General features: G+C 42.5%; 1 protein-coding gene across 4 annotated transcripts; it reads left to right on the forward strand.

The window, feature by feature from the left end:
- Positions 1–1439: 1439 nt before the first annotated feature.
- LOC105023376 (pollen-specific leucine-rich repeat extensin-like protein 1) lies at positions 1440–14275 on the forward strand. Of its 4 annotated transcripts, none has more exons than XM_010892522.3 (13): positions 1440–1636; positions 3117–3255; positions 4410–4507; positions 6177–6302; positions 6681–6789; positions 7292–7512; positions 9137–9322; positions 9649–9810; positions 9929–10070; positions 10856–11121; positions 11695–11904; positions 12099–12137; positions 12830–14275. In XM_010892522.3, exons 1-13 carry the CDS (start codon positions 1586–1588, stop codon positions 13592–13594), a joined length of 2514 nt encoding a protein of 837 aa, XP_010890824.2. In that variant the 5' UTR covers positions 1440–1585; the 3' UTR covers positions 13595–14275. The 4 variants fall into 4 exon arrangements, with proteins under 4 accessions (XP_010890824.2, XP_034150847.1, XP_034150848.1 ...); XM_034294956.1 differs by having other exon boundaries at positions 10946–11121; XM_034294957.1 differs by having other exon boundaries at positions 3158–3255.
- Positions 14276–14335: the final 60 nt, after the last annotated feature.

Raw genomic sequence — 14335 nt, forward strand, 5'->3', positions numbered from 1 at the left:
CATTCTTCTTCTAAATAACAATAAACGTCATTAATAATAAATGTCATGAAATAATAAGACGAATATTACAAATTGTCATGCAATTATTAATGTGAATGAATGGTACTCCACATCACATCATCTTTTATTCCGCTTTTTAAACTGCCAAATGAAACAATTTTATTTCTTTCTACCTCCCTGGTGATCGTCTCAATCTCCACGTCAGATAAGTTTCTCTTTTTTGCCGTCTTCCGTGTGTCCATGGTGTAAAATGAGGGCGTGGGGGAAGCGGAGACTTGAATATATAGGGGCGTGTTATTCTAATGACGATCGTTTTCAGCCGCGGCATTTATCAAGGGAAGGTATTGCGTACACCTGGATTTTAAAGGTACGCACAGCTTCATAAATCAGGCGGTGAGAGGAGTGTAAGCAAAATCTTACGCCAACATATACGCCCGTTTCTATGCAAGAATGATAAATGAGGGCCATTGTCCTTACTGCAAGGTAACCTCCCAAGTCCAAGGTCTCTTTCCTGTACTTAACTCTACCTAGCCCTCAATCTAATGAAAATCATCCCCATAACATGATGCTACCACCAGTGATGGTGTTCTGTAGGAGATGAGCTGCATTGCCTTGTTTCTAAACATTTAGGGGTGGTAATAACTTATGCCTACTGTCATACCTCTTTAAACTGTGTTATAGCAGTCTATAGTAAATATTTGTCTCACTTTAACAACGCATGCAGTGTATGCTTCAGTCTTGTACAGCTTTTCATTATACACAGTGGTTATATAACAGGCCCGTAATCTGGTATTAGTGGTGGGGTGTGCTATTTACTATTGTCATCTGTAGCACAGCTGATGGAGCAGGCAACGTTTGATTCCCGGTACCGTCCATATTCAAAATCCACTTATTGCCAAGGACTTTATGAAATTCCATTGTTTTATATTATAAATAAATACACTATCATTTTGTTTCTCAATCACTTGAATGAGACAGTATTTAGTTTTGAGAGAAGCGTTGTGTGTTGCTAGACCTTCGGAAGCTAACCACTTCAGGGGATTCCAAGTGGCGCTCAAATATACTGTAGGTCATTTAATGATGACTAGAATTAATTGACACTAAGAAAACGGTGAACCGTCTGGTAACCACACTTCTATTAGCTATCCTAACCTGCAGCATGGCACATCGCCAACCTGTTGGGGATCATTTCCTGTTCTCCACAAAGCACAAACATTCATTGGATAATGTGTGATGTTAATGCAAGCACACAGTGAACCAACAATGAAAACATCATCCTTCACTGTTTAAAGGATTAGCTAGATATTTATATATTTTCATCTGGGATTACAGATGCCGATAATACAGACGGTGTGGGGGGGCGGTGGCTGGGACACAATGAGGCACACTTAAATACTATATAGGTTTAGGAAGAACATTTAAAAGCATTTGATCTATCCACATCCCACTTTTTAAGGCTTTGGTGCTACCATTATGAAAGCTTGGAAAAACGCGTGTGGATATTGTGCTTACATTTTTTTTCACCCTATTTTCTACTGTCGGAGGTAGTGAGTCGAATGTTTTGTGATTTCTGGTGTTCTGCCTGATGACAGCTGCTGAGGTAGATATGCAGACGGGAGGTTACAGTATCATGTTGGTATGTAATTCTGAAAAGACAATATACATTTTCCATCAAAATACACCTAAAATTACAACGTGTTCTTTTTTACATCAGGATAATGGCACCATGTGAAATTGTTTTTCAATATGTTTACTGTTATTCATTTCCAGTGTGGTTGAATGAGTTCAGGTATGTGATGACAAGCTTTGTATTCTATACTGACCGAATATTGTCATTATTTGCTTTGTCAACTGGATAGACTATGTTCATTTTATTAGCTTCTCTATAAGAGTGCTTGGCCTCCAAGGTTTTTGCATCTTCTACAGAGACACAGACTTAGCATTATGAACTTCAAAAGAAATTTGAATAATTACAATTTCGTGAACATGTAAATGCACTTTGGATTTGAAATGACTGTTGGGTTGAAGTCCTTTAATCTGACACTTAATCCGTGTCGGAGGAACAATTTACGAAGTATATAGCATGTTTTGTTATAGTCCCCTCATTTGGGTACCAAAACTATTTGCACAGAATAACAGGCATGGAATGGCTTTCTGAAGGATTCAATCCTATTATCAGACATTTTCCCTGGTGAAGATGAATCTTATCTTCCGTGGTGATTCTATACCAGGACTGAGTCATTGTTTTGCTGCAAGATGAAGCACTATCCAATGAGTTCAGAGGCATTTGGTTGTTGCTGAGTAGACAAAATGTTTTTTTAAACCTGAACTTCAATGAAGGCAAGTGAGCCTATTCTGGTGGCAACCATACATTCCCAAGCCATGAGTCATCCTCCACCATGTTTCACAGATAAGATGGTCTGCTTTGAATTATCGGCAGTTCTTAATTGTCTTTTTCTTTCCATCACTGTGGTGCAGGTTACTTTTTATCTCATTGGTCCTTAACACTTTGTTCTTGAACTCTTCAGGCTCTTTTGTGTAGTTTTTAACCAACTATAATCTGTACGTTTTGCTCCTGAGGCTTATTATTGTTTGTTTATTTGTCAGTGACAAATGTATTTATTATTTAATTGAATTGCACGGCTCCCTTGTGCAGGCTCTAAAAATGAAAAAACTATTCTGTATCAGGTGATGACCTTCAGGCAATGCTCAAACCTTACATCCCTGCTTAAACTTTCTCCTGCCACCTCTGGTCTGTTGGCCATCCCACCTTGATGGTGGGGGGGGGAGGGGCAGCTCCACTCTTCAGAGCCAAAACTCTTTCCTGTCCTGGCAACCCTAAGGTGGAAACTAATTTCCCTTAAGGCTAGGGCAGCAGTTCTATGAGTTCATGCCTATTATTTGAGAAACTCCTGTCTTGAAAAATTCCTACAAATGTGATTGGTGTTGCTGGGTTGTGTCACATTAACTAAAAGTCATTATGGATAAAATCTGCTAAATAACTAAAATGGGGATTAGCACTTCTGTTCTGGGAGAACTGTAACAGGTCCTGGTCTACCACCTACTCACAATGAAAGTAAAATTCCTCCATCAACTAATTATTATTGGTGCCAAAGGGAACAGAAGCTGAGCAGGACTGTTTCCTCGCTATGATCAGTCAAGCCCAAAGTTGTCGTATGGACGAGCAGCGCTGCACCTTGGAGCCCACTGGGACCACTACATCTACCCCCAAACTCACCACTACTATACTGTCAGGTCAGTTACCCCCAAGCTCACCACTACTATACTGTCAGGTCAGTTACCCCCAAACTCACCACTACTATACTGTCAGGTCAGTTACCCCCAAGCTCACCACTACTATACTGTCAGGTCAGTTACCCCCAAGCTCACCACTACTATACTGTCAGGTCAGTTACCCCCAAACTCACCACTACTATACTGTCAAGTCAGTTACCCCCAAACTCACCACTACTATACTGTCAGGTCAGTTACCCCAAAACTCACCACTACTATACAGTCAGGTCAGTTACCCCCAAACTCACCACTACTATACTGTCAGGTCAGTTACCCCCAAACTCACCACTACTATACTGTCAGGTCAGTTACCCCCAAACTCACCACTATTATACTGTCAGGTCAGTTACCCCCAAACTCACCACTACTATACTGTTAAGTCAATTACCCCTCAACTCACCACTACTATACTGTCAGATCAGTTACCCCCCAAACTCACCACTACTAAACTTTCCAATAAGTTACCCCCCAACTCATCACAACTATATTGACAGGTCAGTTACCCCCAAACTCACCACTACTAAACTGTCAGTTCAGTTACCCTCCAACTCACATCCACTATGCTGTCAGTTCAGTGACCCAAACTTACCACTACTCTTCTGTCCAAGCTGGTAGAGGCACACCCAACAAGACACACAACAAGATACATTTTCAGCAACGACCTGGGAGCAGTTGACTTCCTTGCTTAGGGATAGAACAACATGAAAATGAATTACTAAAAATAGAGCGTATGTTGAAACCCTAACAAGTAATTGAGTTCAGGTCTTTCAGCCACACCCATTGCACACAGGTGCATAAAGTCCAGCACATAGCAATGAAACCTCCATAAACAAATATTGGCAGGACAATGCCACCTTTGTCAGTCAGTTCCTGAAAATTCTGCCCTACTAGATCTGCCCAAGTCAACTGTAAGTGCTAAAATTCTGAAGTGGAAGCATCTAGGATCAACAACTGCCCAGCCACGAATTGGTAGACATGCAAACTCACAGAGCCAAGGCGTAATGGCCGGCTGTCTCCATGCTTTTGGCCATGTAGTGTATGTATTTCAGAGTTGTGAAATAAAACTACGTGGAATAAACGGTGGCTGAACGGTGACTCCTGTTCTGATTGCACAGGTCCAAAAGCTGACCACCTCCTCCGACTCCTGGCCAATACTCAGAGTCGTCGCTGTAACAACCAACAACCGGCACTTCCTGTGTTGCCAGGGATACAGGTACATCCTTTATTGGTGATATAGTACGCCAAGTCTGGTAAATGACTAAAATATCCACGTTTAACCAAGACATACACAACATACACCGATCAGCCATAACACCGATCAGAGGGTGGGATATATTAGGCAGCAAGGGAACATTCTGTCCTCAAAGTTGATGTGTTAGCATTGTTGTAGACCATGAAAATTGTTGCAGACCTGGACTAGGTTTAAACAGACTCAAGACTCATATGCATTTATTCATTATTACAATTTGTACTCTAAATATGTTCACCTGGCACAGCCAGAAGAGGACTGGTCACCCCTCTGAGCCTGGTTTCTCTTTAGATATTTTCCTAAATATCAGCCTTCTTAAGGAGTTTTTCATAGCCACTGAAATTCAACACTACTGTTGTTTGCTCCTTGGGGTTTCAGGCTGGGTGTTTTGTAAAAGAACTTAGTGTCAACTGTTGATGTGAAAAGGGCTTTATAAATAAATTTGACTGATGGGCAAGCGTAAGGATCTGAGCAACTATGACAAGGGAAATTGTGATGGCTAGATGACTGGGTCAGAGCATCTCCAAAACTACAGCCTTTGTGGGGTGTTCCCAGTCTGCAGTGGTGAGTACCTATCAAAAGTGGTCCAAGGAATGAAAAGCGGTGAACCGGTGACAGGGTCATGGGCGGCCAAGGCTCATTGATGCACGTGGGGAGCAAAGGCTAGACAAGCTATTGTAGCTCAAATTGCTGAAAAAAATAATGCTGCTACTGATAGAAAGGTGTCAGAACACACAATGCATTGTAGTTTGTTGCATATGGGGCTGCGTAGCCGCAGACCAGTCAGGGTGCCTATGCTGACCCCTGTCCACTGCTGAATGCGGCAACAATGGGCACAGGAGCATCAGAACTGGACCACGGAGCAATGAAAAAGGTGGCCTGGTCTGATGAATCATGTTTTCTTTTACATCACGCAGATGCCCGGGTGCGTGTGCATCACTTACTTGAGAACACACGTCACCAGGATGCACTATGGGAAGAAAGCAAGCTGGCAGAGGCAGTGTGATGCTTTGGGCAATGTTCTGCTGGGAAACCTAGGGTCCTGCCTTGTGGATGTTACTTTGACACGTACCACCTCCCTGAACATTGTTGCAGACCATGTGCACTCTTTCATGTCAATGGTATTCCTTGATGGCATTGGCCTCTTTCAGCAGGATAATGCACCCTGCCACAAAGCAAAACATTTTCAGGAATGGTTTGAGGAACACAACGAGTTCAAGGGGTTCACTTGGCCTCCAAATTCCCCAGATCTCAATCCAATCGAGCATCTGTGGGATGTGCTGGACAAACAGGTCCGATCCATGGAGGCCCCACCTGGCAACGTACAGGACCTAAAAGATCTGCTGCTAACCTCATGGTGTCAGATATCACAGCACACCTTCAGAGGTCTAGTGGAGTCAATGTCTCAATGGGTCAGGGCTGTTTTGGCAGCAAAGGGGGACAAACACAATAGTAGGCAGGTGGTCATAATGTTGTGGCTGATCGGTGTACAACATACACAATATATAAAAGTAGCTATAAAAGTTATACGCTTAAAGATGTTAAACATGAAAATGCTCTTAAATAAATAGAAATGAGCTATAATCCCAAGAGAATGCGGACCAAAACACTGATTGTCTTCTTACCTGTCCAGGTGTTCAGGATGGCTGTAGACCAGTCTACTGAAACCCAGACCCCCCGGACTGAAGGGGCACCTGGGACACTCCAGAATTCACACTTCACACCAGCCTCTCCCACCTCCTCCCAGTCGCTCTCCCAAGTATGGAAGGAGTCATTTTAGCAATGTCTCAATAATTTGACACTTATAGGAGTGGCCGATTTCCCCCCCTTACCTGCTCAGGAGAACAACTGGTCAGTTGCTTGTCAGAAACTCTAGGATATCAGCCACCATTTGTGTATGATAATGACTATTATAGGCTATAGGACAAAGGTAATCAATTAACGCTTACAATCAATCAATTCTTGGTACAATCACGATGCTTACAAGGCCAGGGTTGTGGGTTGAATTGCCAAAGGGAAACAGATCAAAAATGTATGAAAACGGAGGTCTGTCCTCCTGGATAAGAGCTTGTGCTAAATAACGTAAATGTGAATAACTACTTGCTGCAATTTGTGTTACTGGTATTGGTCTGAACAGGAAGCAGAAACACTGGAGCAGGAGAAGTTCCTCATCATGATAAGTCGCGCCCAAAGTGGACGCATGGACGAGCAGCGCTGTATCCTGGACCAGAACTCCTTACCTTTAGGTGGGTGTGAATTTCAACAGTGCCTTTAATTGTTTAGATAATTAGTGGGTGTACTCCTAATTCAGTTCTGCATTATTTTGCAAAGTTCTTCAGGCAAACTCTCAATTGGGTGTTCATCCCCCTTTGTGAATTCTTGGTTGGTAAGAGGATACCCAGTAGAAAGGGCAATGGGTTCAATGACTGATTTTAGGATTTGTGAGACATTTTCTAATTGGAATGAATTGTTGTTTTTGGCATTGCAGAAGGCCCTTATTGTCTTGTTATGCCTGGGCTTCTGATCCATCGCCAAACAATTAAGATAATATTTGCTTAGTCTTTTGATCCAACTCCAAAACATTTTTGATCAAGTTGAGGGAAGAAAAAATATTTTACCAAATTTTAACTGCACACTAAGTTGTGTTCCATTCCATGCCAATGGATTTTCCAGACGGTGCTCTTCACACAGATTCCCCCGTAAATTTGCCTCTCCCATTGTTTTTCCCTCCATCTCTCCTTCCCCCAGGACCAGATTCTGAGAAGTTCTTTAAACTCCTAGCCAGCTGCCAGGGTCGTCGCCTGGACGACCAGAGAATGGCCCTACCCTCGATGCCGGGGATGGAGCAAGTAGAGGAGAGCTTCCTGAGTCCCTGGAGCATTGCTGCTACCTCCAGGAAGACCCAGTCCAGTAGGAAGCTGACTAAATCAACTTCCTTTTCCACTGGATTAGATAAAGAGAGGCCTGAGGTTGGTTACCATACAAACCCTGTCTATACATCATCGTCGGTCATAATCTGCCCGGACTCCCTAATTGGTCAACAAGCCCAAGCAGATTTTTTTTGTTCAGTTGGAGACATAAATAAATACAAAAGCCTGCATTACAAAAATATTCTATTGTGCAAAGGTCTCAGGCAAAAAGCTCTTTATCTGCGCAGTAATTGTTTATTTACTTGCAATATAACTAAATTTATAAAAAAACAGGATGAATACTATAAAAAGTTAAAGAAATGTTGTCCAATAGGTAATGAATATCTTGTCAGATAGTTATAAGATAACAATAAATTGGAAGAAACTTGGCAAACCGAAGACATAAAAAGCTGTCTTTATCTGATGAACAGTACATTAAAGTCATTTCCTTGAGGGACAAAAGGAAATCTAGTTGGGGTTTGGGCATCTGGCACCGTTACTTACAACAAATGGTTTTGTCACTCACCATTCTAAAGAAAGGCAACTAGCAGAAGAGACTGCAGTATGTGAAAGACCATAAAGCATGAACAACCAGTGGCAGAATGTCTTATAGAGCGTTGAGTCCGAATTCAACTTACAACCTCAGAGCCCAGACCTCAAGAACAACCTCAAGACAAAGACAAAAACCAAAATAAGCTAATGTCAATAGACATTCTGCAAGAAGCTTGGACGAATAAATTCACAGGACCACTTAAAATAGTCAAGAAAGTCAATTAAAAAAGGTCTTTTAGAATACTAACAGGTTTTTGTTGCTTGATGTTGTATCAATGTTTTTTGGGGTTTCTTCAACCTGATGTAGTGTTTTATTTTTAGCAAATAAACACTTACTGCTCAGATAAATGCCTTTTGAATCTAATACTTGGATTGTTATTTTAATTTTTTTATTGTCCAGCTCAGTCCCTACAGCTATCATCCTGGAACCTGTTTTCAGAGTCAACCCTAACTGAATTACTAGATTATGATAACACTAATCACATACTGGCATCAACCCTGAATACCCACATTGTATGATCATCCCTGATTTCCCACATGGTATGATCATCCCTGATTTCCGACATGGTATGATCATCCCTAATTACCAACATGGTATGATCATCCCTGATTAGCCACATAGTGTTATCATCCCTAGTTACCTGATGATGGAGTGATGAAATGGTGGTGCCGTCAGGGGCATTCTGCTGACCTAAACTGCCTAATCCTGTTCACTACAATACTAACTAACTTACTAACTAACTAAATTAATAACAACCAACTTACTAACTATAGATGCAAAAAAAAATTTAGTTAGGGGCATTCTCTTAAGACCTATACTACTTAATATTTTCCATAGCAATACTTACGAACCAACTAACAATTAACTTACTAACTAACTTACTGACTATAGATGTAAACATTTTTGAGAGTTCACAACTGCATTCCACACCTACCTAAGTGAGAATTGACATATCTCACAGATTAATCTTAATCTCACAAAATAATCTCACAGATTAATATGAGAGATTTACCTCAATGATTTATCTCACGGACTTGGACCCATGTGAGTGTGACGTGCTGCGACACGGGCATGCTCATTTTCTAAAATATTTAACAATTCAATCTCCCCCGCTGGTTTCGGTGTAATCAGGAGTCAACCGTTGAGCAGGACATGTTCCTCATCATGGTCAGTCGTGCCCAAAGCGGTCGTATGGATGAGCAACGCTGTTTCCTGAACCTTGGCCAGACCAACCCTTCTTTACCCAACAATGGAGTTAGTGAAACCAAGGCCGACCAGGAATCAGACAATCTGTATTACTTGGTGGCCAGGGTCCAGGTAGGTCTTAGATCTGGAAATGCTAATTGTAGCGTGATGACCGTTACATTATAAAAATAAAAACAATTGGTGAATTTTTCACTTTGTAATGAAGAATGTATCAACCTACACAATTGGGGTGGTAAAAACATGAATAAATCTTGACGAAAATACAGTATGTAAATGTGTTAGGACAAAAGTAGTGAACAACATGGAATATGGCCTTTAGGACGCACACTGTATTTGCCATCACACTTTAACATGCAGGGTTACCAAACGATGAAAACATTCACAATGATATTATTCATGTATATGAAATGATATTAGGAATGTCTTGTTTCTCTAAGGGGTCCAGGATGGATGAACAAAGGTGTTCTGCCCCCCTGATCCTCCACGGTTTGAGTTCCCCTTCTCCTGCTGGTGTGGACCTCTCCAGAGGGACATCTGACAATGTCTCCCTCCCTAGGAATGGCCGGAGGTGTGTGTCCCTCACCCCAGTCCCCATGCAGGTCAGTCAGACTTCAAAAGTGATTACATCACCATTACCTTTAACTCATAGCTGAGAGAGGGATATTGGTTATGTTGCCGATCAAAACACACTTGGTATCTGTATCTTGTCCTCCATAGGAGATTGGACCAACACAGCAGGAGGATTTCCTTGCTATGGTCAGACATGCTCAAAGTGGTCGTATGGACGAGCAACGCTGCACCTTGGAGCCCACTGGGACCACTACATCTACCCCCAAACTCACCACCACTATACTGTCAGGTCAGTTACCCCCAAACTCATCACTACTATACTGTCAAGTCAGTTACCCCCAAACTCACCACTACTATACTGTCAGGTCAGTTACCCCCAAACTCATCACTATTATACTGTCAAGTCAGTTACCCCCAAACTCATCACTATTATACTGTCAGGTCAGTTACCCCCAAACTCATCACTACTATACTGTCAGGTCAGTTACCCCCAAACTCATCACTACTATACTGTCAAGTCAGTTACCCCCAAACTCACCACTACTATACTGTCAGGTCAGTTACCCCCAAACTCATCACTACTATACTGTCAAGTCAGTTACCCCCAAACTCACCACTATTATACTGTCAGGTCAGTTACCCCCAAACTCACCTCTATTATACTGTCAGGTCAGTTACCCCCAAACTCATCACTACTATACTGTCAGGTCAGTTACCCACCAACTCACCACTATTATACTGTCAGGTCAGTTACCCCCAAACTCACCACTACTATACTGTCAGGTCAGTTACCCCCAAACTCATCACTACTATACTGTCAAGTCAGTTACCCCCAAACTCACCACTACTATACTGTCAAGTCAGTTACCCCCAAACTCACCACTATTATACTGTCAGGTCAGTTACCCCCAAACTCATCACTGCAATACTGTCAGGTCAGTTACCCACCAACTCACCACTGTTATACTGTCAGGTCAGATACCCCCCAAGTCACCACTATTATTCTATTATATGTCCCTCTTCCACTCTCTCTTTCTCTGCATGTTCCTCCCCCTATCTCTCCCTATCTGATAGATGAAGAAGTTGAATGGTTCTTTAACTTGCTGGCCAACACCCAGGGCCATCGGCTTGACGACCAGCGAGCAACCCTTCCTTCATCCCCAGGTATCCATGGGCCTCAGGATGAGGCTGCCCCTGATCGACAACCAAAGGCTGCAGAGGAAGGAAAACCAAAGACTCCCAAGGAGGTACAACCAAAGGCTGCCCCAGAATTGCAAACAAACGCTAACCTGGCAGGACAGCCAAAGACTCCAGAGGAAGAACAACCAAAGGCTGCCCCGGTAGGATCCACATAGGCCTTGACCTGACTTTCAAATCAACCCTCAGCCCAGTGAGGCCTACACATTTAAGACCCTACTACTAAAGCACCTCTCTATAAAGTGATTGGACGGGTGTAAACAAAATTGTCAGGAGTGGCTATTGTCCCTTTTAGTTTATTTGGTAAGAGCATGACACTTGTAAAACCTGGGTTATGGATCCTATTCCCTGGAGGACCAGTACAAAAAAAGAATGACAGTTTATCCACTGTTGATTTACATACGAGTGTCTTTTTTATAACTTGGTTCTCAAGAAGGCGAAATGAAGAAATAAGAGTTTAATTAACCTGTCACATCCTCTCACAGGCACTGGTGTAGGAGCTGGGCTGGCAGCTGGTTTAGAACTTGCCAATAATCTAGAATTCACCGTCAGACTGGCTGTGTTTGCACAGGCAGCTCAGATTGGTTTGAAAGCCTGATAGTTCATCTGATTGGTTAAAAAGCCTCAGTGTTGATCTGATTAGTTAAAAACCTAAAGCCTTGGGGCAGAAAGCTACAGCATTGATCAATGATTTCATACACCCTCTGTTCTCTCAGGGCTTCAAGACAGAGCATCCCCGAAGGGGTTCACCACCGCAGATTATCCTGATTGAAGGCACCCCTGAAACACCAAAGAAGGTTTACACCGCACCAACCTCTCCCACCCAGGCCTTGCCTGAACCTCCAGTCCCACAGAGACCTCCACCCAGATCATCCTCCTTTGGTCCAAACTCTGACAACCAGACCATACAGAATCATCCAGCTCAAGTAAATTCATATAATTTAAAAACTTTGTTTTTTTAACTATAACCCTGAAAACTGACGTTTTAAGAGCTATTCAATTAGGTTTGTGTTTTGTCAATACGTCATGCAACAGGTGAGCTCGAAAAAATGTATTTATGTTTTCCAAATGTAACTATCCTAATGTATTTCACTGACCTGTGATATATTTCTCCCTGAAGGTAACGTTGACCATGACCATAAGTTTCACCCCAGAACAGGTAAGCTTATTCATGTCAGTATTGGAGTTGTTTTAAGCGGAAGGTCATATGACATTACTGGGTACAGACTTAGGGTGGTCTGTGTGATGCGGTCCACAAGTACACTGTTAGCTAATAGGTATGTTAAATAAAAATACCAGCCCAAAATGTCTAGCGCAGAGGTCTTCAACCCTCTCCTGGGGACCCCCCAGCCATCTGATTCGACAGGTAAGGGCTTGTTAATTAGTTAATACGTTGATTCAGGTGTGCTAGCTCTGGGATACATCGAATAGATGGAATGGCTGGGGGGTCCCCAGGAGAGGGTTGGTCTAGCATATTCACTGTGCTTCAGATAAAGTTTGACTCGTCAGTAAGTATACTCTTTCCTTACACTATTGTTCCCTAATACTACCTTTTCCCAAAATCAGAACCATACATGCAGTGACATTTTCGTTATTCATATTGTTCTGTATCTTGAAAGTTTCCTGACATAAAGTGACTGACACATTAAATGCCAAATGTTTTTCAGTGGTATTTTTCTTTGTTACAGTGTGTTAATACAGGAATTCCCATATAACACTTTTGGCAAATAATTTTTTAGCTAACAGAAAGAACTTGCATAAAGACAAACATTAAGCCAATTAAATAATATTATAGAGCTGTAAATACACAATTATTTGCTTAAGAATTAGCTTTTTGTTTATGTTAATCAGGGATGGAAGGCCAACAACCAACTTCCATGCTCCTTCCCAGAAATGGTTCTTACCCTGGGACCTCCAGGAGAGACTGTGGTGGTCCCTCTTACCCACAGCCCAGGCAAACCATTTTCCCTCAACTTTAACCTGGTCCCCAAGGAGGACTTCCTCTCTGGACCCTCCCGTCACCAGGCTTCCTATAGACTGGCCAAATCCAGGAACTCTTCTCCTAAGCTCGTCGGAGGATCCAGAGACCCACACTCCAGACCAACCACTTGTAATCCAGCCGGAGGTTCCAGAGACCCTCAATCCAGACACTCTTCTCCTAAACCCACCAGAAGATCTAGAGACCCTCGATCCAGACACTCCTCACCTAAAGCCAGTGGAGGATCTGGAGATCCTCGCCCCAGACACTCTTCACCTAAACCCACTGGAGGATCTCGAGATCCTCACTCCAGACACTCCTCTCCTAAACCCACCCTAGGATCCAGAGAGCCATGCTCCAGAGCAACTTCACCTCACAGCAAAGCGTACAGAGATCCTTATCTTAGACCATTACCTCCTAATAAGATACCACAGAAGCGTCGGTCCCCCAGCCGTGCACCTCCCGTGACCAGCCCTATTAGCCCAGAGGAAGACTACTTCTCCCTGATAAGGAGGGTGCACACAGCTCAGCTCCAGAAGGGTCTCAGGATGGTGAGGGAGTTTGGGAGAGGGCAAGGAAAGTGTCAGGGAAAGGGGGGTGGGGGGAAAGACCGAAAGGATGGAGGCAAGAGAAGATAGTGGGTGATGTGAAGGGTCGAGCTGCAGATTGTTTTTATTAGTTAGCTTATGACTATTTTATTCATATTTTTTAATTATTCATTGTTGTTTGTTATTGATGTTTTTGCTTGTCAACTTGTGAATTAATTGTGAGCATTGGGTTCATTCCAGGTAAGCCTCAAGTGTTTCCTTGTGTTTGTCTTTGAAGATGTCCACCACGATTGCAAGGGAAGTATCTGGAAAATCAGTTTACAAATATCTTATCTCTTGCAAGTGTCTCATGATATGCAAGGTTGTTTTTGTATGATCACCCCATTGCAGCTGCCAAGCTCCTCTAAAAACATTGTCCTCAAAATGTGATGTCACCCTGAAAAGAAACCCTGTTTTTTTCTGGAGAATTCACATGGATGATCATGAACCCAGAGTGGATCTTTAAACCCTACCCAGCTGCCCACCATTGGGGCAGTATAAAGTTGCTCCAGTAGAGCAGTCTGGGGATGAAGTGACTGGAAATGCTGCAGCTCAGAGAGCGACTACGTCAAGCTATGCCGTTCCCCAAAATGGAAGCCAGGGAAAGAGAAAAAATACAGTCCTTCCTCTGCCACCAGAGAAAGCTAGAAATACATTAAAACTCATGTTTTGAACACATTTTCAGTGTATTTCTTGTTAATAGATATCTAATAAAATGAAGATGATTGAAAAGCTATTGCTGAATTTTTTTTTTTTTTTTAATATTATTGTAGACATGGGTAGGGGTGTGTG

The sequence above is a fragment of the Esox lucius genome, chromosome 11 (genome assembly GCF_011004845.1).
Source record: "Esox lucius isolate fEsoLuc1 chromosome 11, fEsoLuc1.pri, whole genome shotgun sequence".
NCBI lineage: Eukaryota > Metazoa > Chordata > Actinopteri > Esociformes > Esocidae > Esox > Esox lucius.